General features: G+C 44.2%; 1 protein-coding gene across 1 annotated transcript in view; it reads right to left on the bottom strand.

The window, feature by feature from the left end:
* The window catches only part of ccdc146 (coiled-coil domain containing 146), a gene marked incomplete at both ends in the record, with an annotated part of 32,755 nt that overhangs the window by 13,049 nt on the left and 5,551 nt on the right, over window positions 1-14,155 (bottom strand). Inside the window, 10 exons of the mRNA XM_080022372.1 lie at window positions 2,001-2,229; window positions 3,254-3,402; window positions 4,886-5,012; window positions 5,635-5,723; window positions 5,873-6,037; window positions 6,585-6,680; window positions 8,153-8,249; window positions 8,687-8,776; window positions 8,911-9,138; window positions 12,800-12,873. Coding sequence (XP_079878498.1) covers window positions 2,001-2,229; window positions 3,254-3,402; window positions 4,886-5,012; window positions 5,635-5,723; window positions 5,873-6,037; window positions 6,585-6,680; window positions 8,153-8,249; window positions 8,687-8,776; window positions 8,911-9,138; window positions 12,800-12,873 — 1,344 coding nt within the window. The remainder of the gene's footprint in view (window positions 1-2,000; window positions 2,230-3,253; window positions 3,403-4,885; window positions 5,013-5,634; window positions 5,724-5,872; window positions 6,038-6,584; window positions 6,681-8,152; window positions 8,250-8,686; window positions 8,777-8,910; window positions 9,139-12,799; window positions 12,874-14,155) is intronic.

Here is a 14,155-nt window from a genome sequence, read left to right as displayed (position 1 = left end):
GGGATCGGTATCACGGGCCAACAGAGTTGAAGAAAAAATATTTTCACATTGTCCTTTTCTGGAGAGTGGTTTGAACGGCCACTTGCTACAGACAAGTGTGTTTTTTTTTTTTTTACAACATTTATTCCAGCAAATGACAGAGACAGACACAATTTCTGTTCAAATGGCAAACCTTGCTTTGGCGGAATGGCTCACAAATGAAAACACAGAGAGGCAGAACAAGATGGAAAAGTGGAAAAAAAATGTGACTATCTAGTAAGTCTGGTAAGTAAGAAGCAAGTGACACCACACAGACTTTTGAGGCAAAAGCAGCCATGGCTGCAAAGAACTTGTTAATATTCCTGTAGAGATTGGGACTGCTATCAATCGCATATCTTGTCTTGTACAAGATTAAAAACCAGATTGAAACCGCTCAGAACTAGATTGTCTGTATATAAACCAATCCTGTACTATACCTATAGGTTCAACATGGAAAGGGTGATACACATGCATTCTCTGCTTCATATATAATTTCAGTTAAAGTGTGTGTATTTTTGCGTGTTGGTACATGGATGTATACACCGATCATCCACAACATTAAAACCACTGACATGTGAAGTGAATAACATTGATCATCTCGTTCCAGTGGCACCTGTCAAGGGGTGGGATATATGAGGGGTGTTCCCAGTATGCAGTGGTTAGTAACTACTAAAAGTGGTCCAAGGAAGGTCAACCGGTGAACTGGTGACAGGGTCATGGGCGCCCATGGGCTCATTGATGCACGTGGGGAGTGAAGTCTAGCCCGTCTGGTTCAATCCCACAGAAGATCAACTGTAGCACAAATTTCTGAAATAGTTAATGCTGCTATTACAGAAAGGTGTCAGAACACACAGTGCATCACAGCTATATAGGGCTGCGTAGCTGCAGACCAATCAGAGTGCCCATGCTGAGCCCTCTCTACCGTCTAAAGTGCCTACAATGGACATGTGAGCCTCAGAACTGGATCATGGAGCAATGGAAGAAGGTGGCCTGGTCTGATGAATCCCGTTTTCTGCGTGTGCGTTGTTCACCTGTGGCTGAGATGGCACCAGGAAAGCACTATAGGAAGAAGGCAAGCCGCCGGAGGCAGTGTGATGCTCTGGGCAATGTTCTCCTGGGAAACCCTGGGTCTTGGCATTTATGTGGATGTTACTTTGACACGTACCACCTACCTAAACATTGTTGCAGACCAAATACACCCCTTCATGGCAATGGTGTTCCCTGATCGCAGCGGCCTCTTTCAGCAAGATAATGTGCCCTGCCACACTGCAAGAATTGTTCAGGAATGGTTTGAGGAAAATGACCAAGAGTTCAAGGTGTTGACATCGCCCTCCAAATTCCCCAGATCTCTAGCCGACGGAGCATCTGTGGGATGTGGTTGAACAACAAGTCCAATCCATGGGTGCCCCACCTCGCAACTTCCAGGATCTGCTGCTAACGTCTTGGTGCCAAATACCACAGGACTCCTTCTTGTCTTGTGGAGTCCATGCCTCAACAGACAGCTGTTTTGGCGGCACTAAGGTGACGCACAGAATATTAGGCAGGTGGTTTCAATGTTGTGGCTGTTCGGTTTATGTCTACACTAGGGATGCACAGGAAAGGGGAAAATATTTGTAAACCACTTATTTTACATTAAAATGTACACTTGAAAGAAAGTTTATCAATCAAAGTATAAAAAGGCTGTTTTTCTTATGTCTAATATTGACACATTTGTGCAGTTTATGCTTGCCCCCCCCCCCAAGATTAAAGAAAAAGTGAAGGACATGGCTGCACATTGAAGCTCAGTGTGTTCTCGGTGTGTTCTCTCAATTATGGATCAATTTAAAAGATTCCAGTGTCAATCATCCGGGTTGAATCCCAATAATCGAAAAAAAAGGTTTAGGAAAAACAACAACGACACGGTTTTACTTGAAGTAGTTTGTTAATACGATTGAGTGTTTTAAAGCCCATATGAGCGAGCCTTCAATTTGGGCTTCGGGTACCTGTATCTGAAGCACCGCGACCTCTCCTTCCAGATTCCTCCTGTCGGACAGCTGCTGCTTCTTCAGCTCCACCTGTCTGCGCTCCTCAGCGACGGCCGCCTGCAGGCTCTTCACTTCCTCCTCCAGAGCATCCAGCGCCACATTGCCCCTGGCGAGCGCCGACAACTGCCACTCTTGCTTCTCCTGGAGCGAACTTACCTCCTGCTCACACTCCACAAGCTGGTAGGTGCTGCGGGACCAACACACTTCAATTTGCACAGATGATTCCAAGGCAGCAAACAATCAACATGGCCATCTAGGACTGTCCCATTTCAGTCAAAAGCCTCGGAGACACCCGAGTTAAGCCCGTTTTCCACCGCGGGGAACCATTTGATGAACCGCAGACTCAAAATTTGTTCTGCTCGGATAGTTCCTGGTCCCCCAAACATTCAATATACGGGTATGCAGCTGCTTTCCCACACACTGCTTACTCATAGGACTCGCTTCCCCTCGCTCTTTGTGTTTTATAAAAGAAAGTGGAAAGCCAGGACCCAAAATACAGCAGCTAATGCGATCACCAAAATGACATATCACACCACCACTTCTCGTGTGACCCCCGGCACTCCACGGTTCCTCAGCGTAGTTGAAAAGCAACCATGAACTCTTATAGGGACTGCTAAGCTTCCTGTTTCAGAGTCCAGTGGTTGGACCAAAATGGTTCCTCATTTTTTACCTAGGTGGAAAAGTGGCTTTAAGTTCCTTTGATTTGACAATATTTCAGGGAATAAAGTGGCTCTATCAAGGTGTCAATGCGTTAGGAAGTGTCCCAAAGTGCTCCATTTTGTTCCCTACTGCTCATTCACACCCCAGTAAAATCTAGGCCTAAAAACTGAGGTTCAGTACAGAAATAAGTCAAAATCCAATTTTTCACTTTTCCCTGCTGTAGAATTGCTTTGAGTTTTGCGATATTTCCTCACTCTTCAACACATGTCGAGGTGCATTGTGGGTCATTTATAATTGAACATGTGTATGTGTATATCACTGTGTATGATTCCCAGTACAGTGCACTTAGCCTTGGTAAATGTTAGAGTGCTGGAGTTATGGGTCTATTCAACGTGAGCATAATTTCTTCGCCTTTGATACGATCAATACGATAACATCTCAGTTCCCCCTCCCATCCCCGTGCGCACACCCACACCCACACCCACACACACACGCACACACACACACACACACACACACACAGCCACACACGCCAAACCGGGCAGACGTACAGGTCGCTGCATGTCTGCGAAGCTGTATTCAGCTGCTTGGTCACGTCCAGCAGTGTCTGCTCGCTGCTGTTGATGAAGTCAGAGAGTTTGGCCAACTCCAGCTCGTTCTCCCCAAACTGATGATCCATCTCCAGGAGCCTCCAGGACGCCTGGCGGGGAGCGGACGCGCCAAAGACTGTTTGGCTTTGCACTGTGTATGTTTTCTGTTCATTGTCCAGCAGCTTCATTTGACATTAATGTTAGATAATAATGTATGATACGGTTTTTACACCAATACTAGGGGGTATATCCGGGTTTTTTAAGCACGGGTAAACCAGCTAAAATATGCGAGGGACCCGGTTTGGAGACTGGCTTGGGGTGGTGAGCGTGGGGGGTTCTTCGCTGTACTCTCCACATTTCATGGTCCCACATGCGGAAAAAAACTTAATCAACTTCTGATTTTAGTTTTGGATTCTAAATCGGATATGAAATATGATCCAACGATACACAGATATTCCTGACTATTAAGGTCAGTGTCCGTAACTTCAGAGCGTGTCCCATTGGGGTCAAATTTGTGCGTCGACCCGGGCGTCCTGTTTACATCAGAGCTGGTTTGACCCGGACTGAAACCCGGATGTTACCTTTCCCACTCATGACAAATGACAGACATAAAAGGTGTTACTGGGTTTTTGGCGCAGTGGGAAAAGGGTATAAGGCTCGGTTAAGAATAAAATAAATGGATTCTCCAATACGATTTATTTGTATTGTTTGATTTTTGGAATTGGTTTGAAAATTGTCATTTGAAGACTTTGTCTGGAAGTTATGCAACCGTTTTTGGGCTAAATGAAATACCACCATAATCACAAATTAAATGAAATATTGACTTTCTGTATTAGACCGAATTTGTTCAGTGAAATATTTTCGTCATGCAAGTCAGATCACTGAAAGGTTGGTAGCAATTATCATTTCATTGTCATTATGCATAAAATGTCAATATATCGTAAACTTACTTTGGAGATTTCGTTGCGCAGAGCTAAACTTATTTTGCTGCTGTACGAGTGCTTGAGTCGGGCCCTGGCCAGTTCTCTGGAACACACACACACACACACACACACACACACACACACACACACACACACACACACACACACACACACACACACACACACACACACACACACACACAAATTTGATTTATGTCTCAGATATGCTTGTAGATGATGAAAATGTTCCATTAATTAAGTGATGTGAGTGTTAAACAAGATGTAAAACTAGAAATTATATCATCAATTATAATAAATTAATTACAGCAGAATGTTCTGTTTCACAAGCCTACAATCCCTGTAGGAATCTATCTGAAGAATTGTTTTTTTATTCAGTAAAGTTAAACCAGCGTGCCATAGTGTGTGAAATGTTTGATTCTAGTATTGAAATTTAGTTTGGGGTTTCTCAGCAGACATAAAATACAAGACAGTGCTTGCATGCGAATAAACACACGCACGCACACACACACACACACACACACACACACACACACACACACACACACACACACACACACACACACACACACACACACACACACACACACACACACACACACACACACACACACCTATCCTTTCTGATCGCAGCAGTGTGGAGGATTTCAACGTCTTTGTCCGGGTTGTAAATCTTCGTCGCCATGTCGTTGATTCTCTCCGTGGCCTTGTGTTTCAGACCCACATATTTGTCTCGCTCCTCGCAGATGATGTCGTACATCTTGCTATACTTTGATATCCTAAGCGAAGACGGGAGATGCAGTGAGAGGGAGGGAAAGAAGAAGAAGAAGAGAGAAACACACAAAACAACAGTTAAAAATAAATCCCTTTCTTAGTTGGTTCATGAGAATGAAAAAAAAGAAAATAAATTAGTTGGTGAATGAGAATCCAGCTGAAGTGAGAGGTGCTGAGAGGTGGAGAAACCGAGACGCAGGTGCCTATCGACGAGGGTCGTCGCTGATTGGACGTACTGTCAGTCACGGTAAGAGCCTGAGAGGAATGAGAGTATCGTTCATGTGGCCAGAGGCCACACGAAGGAGAACACCAAAGATACTAGCGTAGGGGAATTACAGGAAAAATATGCGTGTCTTTTCTCTTTTGTTAATTTGATTTGCAATTTGTCGTTGTGTTTCGTTATTTGCCGCTGTGTTCTGTGAGTCGTCGTTGACATTTCCATTTCAGGGCCAGCGCAAGAGAGGGGCGGAGAGAGAGAGAGAGAGAGAGTGTGGGAGGGAGGAAGATGACGTCTGTCTAATTCATAAGTTCTAACCTTAAACGGGGTTGTATTGCTTTAGCCGATCTGGAAATGCACATTTAAGACACTTGTACACAACACACGCACACACGCGCACACACGCATACCTCAGCTGCAGGACAGCATATTGCTTCTTGAGATCCATGATGGTGAAGTCTTTCCCCCTCAGCTCCTGTTCAATGTGCTGCTTCATTTGCTGTGCAATGACACGGGGAATGCAGGAAAAAAAAATTACAGTGTACCACCTTTGTTTGTTTCTCTGTGCGTGTGTGTGTGTGTGTGTGTGTGTGTGTGTGTGTGTGTGTGTGTGCGTGAGCGCGCACACGCGTGTGTTAGCAGGACCACCTCGGCCTTGAGCAGCAAACGGTGTTTCTGGCCCCTCTCGTCGGCTTTGATCTGCATCAGACGGCCGAGGTTGCGGAGTTCCTCTCGGAGGCTATCCGACTCCCTCTGCAGCCTCCGCACCTCCTCCTGCTGCACCTCCAGCTCCTCCTTCTCCGCTAATTGGAGCTGTGGGCAGACAGAGCCCCTCACTGTGTGGTCCAACCGCCACATAACAAAAGCCCCTTTTCCACCGCGGGAACCATTTCAGGATCCAGGAACTTAGTTCCCCGTAACTAGGCCTTGCTCCTGGTCCCAAAAAAGTTCCACATACAGCAACCTTAGTGGTACCTTTCGGGGGAGTAGTTCTGAACAACGCCAATTAATCAAACGCAATCTGTGAAAGTAGTCAAGCACACCAACTGCGAATACCAAAATGAAGAAAATGGAAAGCCCGAAACCCAAAACACAGCAACCGCCGACATAAAGTCTTGAACCAGTCACACGTTTTGCGTCACTTCCTCCTGATCCCCACACTCCCTGGTTGTGGTGGGAAGGCAACAGAGGAGCCGTTCACAGACTGCTATGGTTCCAGTTCCAGTTTTCAGAGGGTTTGGGGTCTAAACGGTTCCTCGTCTAGTTCCTGTGCCTGGGTGAGAAACAGGCTAAAGGCTGACATGGGAAAGTTAAAAGAGGCATTACTGTCTACACGCACGCACGCACACACCGCACGCACCTGTTCTCCCAGGTCGACTTTGAGAGCCTCCACCTCGTTCTGGAACTTTGTCATTCTCTGCAAGCTGCTGTCTGCAGCGTCTCTCTGGCATTCCAGCTGTGGGTGGAGGGAATAGTTGTAAATCAGACCTTGGACTGGACCCATATTCTATTCTGATTGAGCTGGAATGTCGTCCTTAATTCAGGATGAACAGACTAAGTAGTTCCATTCCAAAACGCCGGTCTGCAATGAACATTAGCTCGATGCTGAGTTGCTGAGAGGAATTGGAAGCTCTCTATTGCTTGAGCGTATCTAAGATTTGTTGTATTTAATGGAATTACCGAACAAATGCTTTCAATTGCATGTGTTTATAATAGGATGGCAGTGGTCGTGTCACAGATACCATCAACAGATCAATCCTAGAAACAGGAACGCCCCTTTTTTCCTTTGGCAAGTAGCTACGGTATAAGAACTTCATGGACATCAACTCAATTCAAATTGTCATTGATATTGATATTCAATGTCATACTGTGCAATGATGAGAATTCAAACAGGGACTTTTCCACTCTGCAACCAGTATTATTACCCCCTGAGTAACCTATTGGAAGTTGCTGATCCTTAATTTGATGATGACCTCACCAGATGAACTTGTGATGGACAAAACAGCAGGTATCTGGTGCAGGGACACAAAACTTGAAGACTTATTCAGACGACGTGCTCGGTCAAGCTGTAATATTAATATTCAACACTGCATGTTAATGAATACTATCTATCAGTTCTTCCCTAAGGGGTCTTATAAAGGGCAGATCCTGGAACAGTTAAATAGTCAATTTAAAACTATGCGCCACAAAAAAAGGCCTGACGGCCATCCTTTAGAGTTTTGAGTCATTTTAATTTAATTCTCCAAAGTAAAAAAAACTTTAAAAAAAGTGTTTTTTTTTAAATAAAATGTCCCTTGGATAGCTTTGTAATAAAGTATTAAATACCGTCATTTCTCTGGTATTTATTAGTTCTTGAACCGAGGAATACTTGAGAAGGTTTTACAACGCAACGTGGTGGCTGAATATTAAACCCATTAATTCCATCCAACTGTGGCTTGGATGATGATGACTGATGCACCACAGCCAGTTCCCTTTATTTACATTTTTTTTTTTTTATGGCTTTGTGATATGTGCTGACACATTTCCTATCTCATGTCCCACTTTTGTGTTCCGTCGCAAAAAGTTTGTAAGAGAAGCAGCACAGAAGCGGGCTAAATCAGTGATATTAAGTCAACATATGAATAATGTATTCATCCATATTTGTGAAAAGCAAATGGTAATCTCAATCAAGAGTGTACATTTCTTTCAGGGAATTGAAACGGAGGGCAGGTATCAGATCGTTAAATATAATTTTTACATTTATTTTCTAAATGCATTTCAATAAAATGTAAGACAGATTTTTGGACAAATTGCCTCTCAAGTATGAGGTTCACTGGTAATTAATAACCAGAAATGTCGACCCTGATGCAGCAGAACTTAAAAATATTTATATATAATATTAGAAAACAGAATTTTAAGACATTTTAAGATGTTTTTTTTCCTCTGTACCTCTGTCTTGATGTTATTGTAGAGGGGCAGATCGTGCTCCAGGTGCCCATTGGCCAATTTAAGCAGGTGCTCCATTCTTTTCAGGGCCTTCATCTGCCTGAGGAGCAGCAGAGGTCTGGTGTTGATGCATGCGATCAATATTCACATAGCTGCGCTTCCTACAATTCACCGGCTTGGAACACAAGGTGAACCGAATTTAGGTCAGCGTGTGTCAGGCTCGATGAAAGCCAAAGTTTTGCAAAGTTTTTCATACCTTTTAGAATGCAGAAACGATGGCCTCACAACGCATACAATTGTCTCAGTACAACCCCATAAAATTGACAGTCTATCTGTCAACGGGAAGAAGTAATATCTTCAACCCTAGAGGCCATACAGTCTAGAAGTACAGTCCACTAGATCGTGAATTATGTATACCAAGAGTCTACACGCTGAGGAGGGGAATGTACTTCAGTCAAGCTACAGTGGGTTGTTTATTTTGAGAGGATGTATGTTTCGTGGGTGCATTCAGAGGTTATGGCTGTTTCCTTTTGATACCTGTCTTTCATCCTGATCTGTGCTACACATCTCTCGTTCGCGAGCTTGCCGTCGGTCTCTGCATCCGTCAGCCTCGTCTCCAGCAACCCCCTGCTCCGCGCACACAGTGGATTAGGAATACGTGCGAAGCAGCACCAGTTTATTTGAGAGTTTCCGCCCATTAACAACCATCTCGTTCACCAATTCAGATTTCGCCCCTCTCGCTGACATGGCTCGGCCCCTACCTCTCTCCCGCGAGGGCGAGGTGCGCCTCCTTGGTGCTCTCGTGCTCTTTCAGCAGGGCCCTGTGTTCCCTCTCGGAGGCCTCCACCTCGGCCCTGCGCCGCCGCTCCTCCTTCCTCTCGGCCGTGATCTCCTCCTCCAGGGCTCGGTTCCGCCGTCCGGCCTTGCTCAGCTGCTCCCTCCTCTCGGAGATCTCCTTGTCCAGGGCCGCAGCCTTCTTCTCTGCCTCTCTGACGAAAAGGGAATGACCAAAAAGACCAATCCCTTTATTTTGCTACAGATGCCGATTTTCAAGACTTAACTTTTAAGTCGACCTATTATGCTCCTTTTAACACAAGTTAATATATGGTCTCCGAGGTCCCCGAAACATGTTTTTGATTTTTTTTTCGCTGAAAATACCACTCTGATTATGCATTAGAGCCATTCCAACATACCTCTAAATCCATTGTGTTCCTGATGCTCTATTCAAATGGGAGGAGCCACCCTCCCGCGGCCCCTAGTTCTGTGATCCAATGGAGTTTGAGCATAAATTCCGGGTTCTGTGAGCTAATAGCGTTCGAGCATGGCTTCCAGGTTTCGTTCTATTTACTCCATAACTTTCACTGATTTCACCTTATCAGTCCACCAAAATCTGTTTCTGAACACATTTGAGGCGAGAAATAAGCAAACCAGTATCTGAATCTTCACTCATATCGGTACAGTAGCTACAAGGCCTCATTTAAAAGTCAGTTCTGACTGTGCTTGCCATGCTCTGACACCGCACCGGAACTCTCGCACGCGGGGGATTTTAGTGTTTCGTGTAAATGTGGGAAAATTAAATAATACAAAATAAATAAATACATCTACAATAAAAACACAATCTTTAGTGGTTTTGTTTAGAGAAAGGCACAGCGGATCGGTCAGAGCGGATGACCATTTTTAAGAAATCCATGACGAGCTGATGTCAGCTCGTGCAGAGAGTAGAAAAAAACCTTTGAAAACAGAGCGTTCAGAACCCTCAGCGTTTTGTTCATAGTGTAGACTGTCATTAATTTACCTCATTATTTGAGACTTTGGCCACGTCTGATATGAACATCCGACATTGTAAAATGATATATATGAAAGGAAAAGAATAATAGGTCCCTGTTAAGTATACTGTATGATCGCATCATTCACTGTTACTGGACAGTATTAATATGATGATTCAAGATGATTCTTTGTGTCAGAAAGATATCAAAGAAGTCACTGTTCTTTCTTCTTTCTAAAAATGCCTTTGCAAGCTTTCCCCTCAATGGGGCCAATTCGCCCCACCGAAGAACTTGGTTGTGATTGCCCCGGTGTGTGGCAGGCGGCTGAAGCTATTCCCTTAATTCAGTAAAAATGTAAAAGTTTCTGACGTCAATCACTCGGGTTGACCGCCAATTATCAAAAACTAAGGCTTAGGAAATACAAAAATGACTTTTCCCTTAAGCCTGTTATCTACAGTAGACGATTCCCGGTACCGATATCATTAGTGGTTCATGGCTTGGAGAAAGCAATAGCAGGGAAAGTAAGAAAGAGAGAAAGACAGCTAAGAGTGGACCAGGAGACGGGGGGAGGCAAAGTGGCAGAGAGTATCCCCCTCTGACACCTTCACGTTAAACTTTTAACAGTGCACCAAATGTGCATCCATCTTCTACATATTAAACAGCCTGACTGAAGCAAGGTTGAAGCCACTCATCAGAAACTACTCAGCTTTATGAATTTCAAATCCTGCGAATGCTCGCGGCCCATGTGGCACAGACACAGAACAGTGTGTGTTGCAACATTGCCGGCAAAGCCGCATTATGAAATAAACTGAAAGCATCCGGCGGTAGCACTGTTTGGTTTTTTGAGCCTTAATTGAGGCTTCGCCCTCGGTGCGCTTGGACGTGAACTTGAAGCCGCAAAATACGCAGTCCTCAACATTACACAGGGGGGGTAGAAATGAATAATTAAAACGATTACCAATGAATACACAATAGATTTCCAGAAAAAAAAAAGTAAACAAATAAAACCTGGATCGTTACAGACAGCACTGGTTTTGATGCCATTTGAATCGGTGCCTGGGCCTGAGATCGTGGGCCTGGCCTAGCACTCCAGACTTACAAATGACGCATTAAAAGCAACACGGAGATAGGAAAATTTGATGAGGAAGACAATGGCGGTGATATATGACGGTTCCTACCGCGGCTCGATTTCATGATACACTCACTGTGGAAAAACACTGCTTCAGGAGGAACCTTTGAATAAGAAATGCAGCAGAGCACTGACATTTGGATTCAGGGTTTTTGTTCTTCCTGCAGTTTGGGCACGCAGCGCTTGTTTTAAAAAAAGGTTTCGACCGCGTGTTTTCTCAGTCTGGCCTCGGTTGCACAGTTCATACGGTAAAACTGTCCGCCACGAGTTCAAGGCATGCATTTTTAAATGATCAACAAAAAGCATTGTGAATGAACTGAGGCCAATGCTGGTGTTGAGTATTCATCCAGTACCAGGTTCAAACAGGATACAGGCGTCAGGGAACACTCCTGATGCAAACAGTTGATACCAAGAGCCATATGAAATATTACTTATATCATAAGAAAAGTGACTTGATTTCCTTTTCACACATAGTCACATGTTATAAAGTCTTTAATGGAGAAAAATTGATTATTTATCAATTACTATTTTCTTGTTATCTCAAGCAATGGTCTTCACCGTTCTATAAGAATAAAGGATCAGGGCTGTACTTAGTATGGTAGTAGTTATTATTGCAAAAAACCTGAGAATTGAGGTACAATTGAGGCTCAATTAGACTTTTGATGAAATTCACAATTGAATATGAAAAAGTGTGTATTGACCATCCAAGAATAAAAGCTAATTGAGGCAACGGGATACTCATACAGAGCGCGAATAAGTACAAAATGTGCCACCAGCACACTTGGGTGGCAGAGAGACAATTACAAAGAATGGAGAAGGTGGGTCTGAGACGATGAATATTAGTTTTATTACCCACTGCAGATACATGATTTTACGGGCTACAGACTCCAGTCGGGGTGGTGTTCACCTAGATGAGATGTCTTATTTTTTAAACAATCTCACATCAGATCGCGTTGCCTCGCGACCTCCGAGTCAAGGGAACTGAGAGTATTTTTTTGTTGTGGCGACTGAACATTCTCACAGCAAAAACGACCGAAAGGAAGTGACAAATGTGGCGAAGAATGTAGTTACAGCCTAAGGAACAGCACATGCTATGGCATGAGTTTTACAGAGAGAGTATGATTATTGCAAGATTGAAAACCTTCATTGAGCAACAATTCAGCCAAGTCAAGAAGCTATCGGGAGGCCATAAACCAATGAGATCGGCCATAACCCAGTATCGGCTTTCAGTACTGCATCAACATGTAGTGGTTATCGACTAAAATATAAAAGCTTAGCTACTTGATATTAGTCACAACATGAATTTCCAATACCTAGAAGTAAGACCTGATTAGGTCGGGCTCACACATCGGCTGCAGTGCCTTTTTTTTTTTGGCTTATGTGGCTGAACGTGGAGGAACTTTCGATCCTCAGTGCGGAAAGTACCAAAACAAACCACAGGCAAGGGATCATAATCCCTTGGTTTCGCTGCAATGGGTGGAGTCATTTCAAGTTTTGGTACAGTAAATACGCCTGACATAGTTTTACAATGCAGTTTCACAAGACAGCAGACATTCACTGTGCGGTGTAGGCAGCAGCACTCAATGGTCTTCTTCAGGGTGAAATATTAAATCCTACGCGTTGTTCTGTGTTGAAATCAATGAAACCGAAAGGAATGTGTGGTGTGGTGGAATGTTTGGATGCATTATTTATTTATTCTTAATTAGACAGAGAACGTCAGCCGCTTCAAAAAAGGGTCGAACATACAGTACTTACGCCTTTCTAAGGCTGAATCTGTCAAACTGCCTTAATAGCTTCTCAGGTACAATTTGAAGTTTGGCCAACTCAGCCTGGAAAGAACACAGACAGACAGAGAAGACAGACACGCAAACAAAAGTAAGTACACTCGCATGTGCATACTCAAATAGACAAACGCAGTAAATAGGGATGGGCGAGCTCTTCATGTTTGTTATTTTTTGCATGATAAAATATCAATCCATAGGACTCATAATTAATAGATTTAAACATATTTCTATCTCAAATACATGAAAATAATTTAAAATAGCTATGATTCTGTTACACGAAGTGAAGTTTAGAAAATATTTAGTGAGGGATAAAACGCCTCAAGCTCACCCGATCGTCAACATACTGGTTTGGTGATTAATCATTTGCGAAATCTACGGAAATAGGAGGCGATATCCTGTTGCCCGAGTATGTTGACATGCTTATGGGACGTGGGCGTGCTATGGCGCAGTCGGGCCCGCGTGGCCAGTCCCCAGCCTGCTGAGCCCCTGCGGTGATCTGGTTGCGCTTCGCCTATCTCTCCCAGTGCCAAAACTCATACTCAGTACATACTGTACACCACACAATAGGCCGAGGGTTTGCGGGACGGGTGGGGTGCGAGCTATGTGGGTGGAGATGTGGCGGGCAGCTACGATCTTGCAATCGTGCTTCTCGTACTTCCTGAAATTTTAATCCCACTCATATTAGCCTAGAACACATACACTCGCACACCAATCCTACTCCGAACAACACTTCACCAGACCAGGGTCTGCGGGGCAGGAGGGGTGCGAGTGAATCGGGTTCGACTTGGGGGAGGGGCTCGGGGGGGGGGGGTTGCTTTGGGGCCCTTTCCGCTGCTTGGAGGCGCCACGACATAATACCGACCTTACACACCAGAAACGATTGGGACAAGTTCTGTACACTCATCGGTGGATACCACACACACACACACACACACACACACACACACACACACACACACACACACACACACACACACACACACACACACACACACACACACACACACACACCTGCTTTGAATGCACCCCAGCACCCTCCTTGTTACATTCCTCTCCTTTTCTTCCTCATTTACTGCCATAACTATGACAGGAAGAGACCACGTGCCCAATCGCTGTTCCAGTTTTCCTGGACCTTAACTCAGTTTTTTTCGATACATGTTGTCGTCCGATGTTTTTGTTTTTCCATATACAGTACATGTTGTTGTTTGTTTCTATGATCATGTTTTTCCGTGTGCATGTTGTTTGGTTCCATGTTTAATTGTCCCACCCGTGGTGAATCTCCCTCTCTTGGAGTAGTGATTAGTTGTTTATAGACCCAAACATGGTA

Source organism: Zeus faber, assembly GCF_960531495.2.
Source record: "Zeus faber genome assembly, chromosome: 21".
NCBI classification, from domain to species: Eukaryota; Metazoa; Chordata; class Actinopteri; order Zeiformes; family Zeidae; genus Zeus; species Zeus faber.
This window is presented reverse-complemented; position numbering and strand designations above follow the sequence as displayed.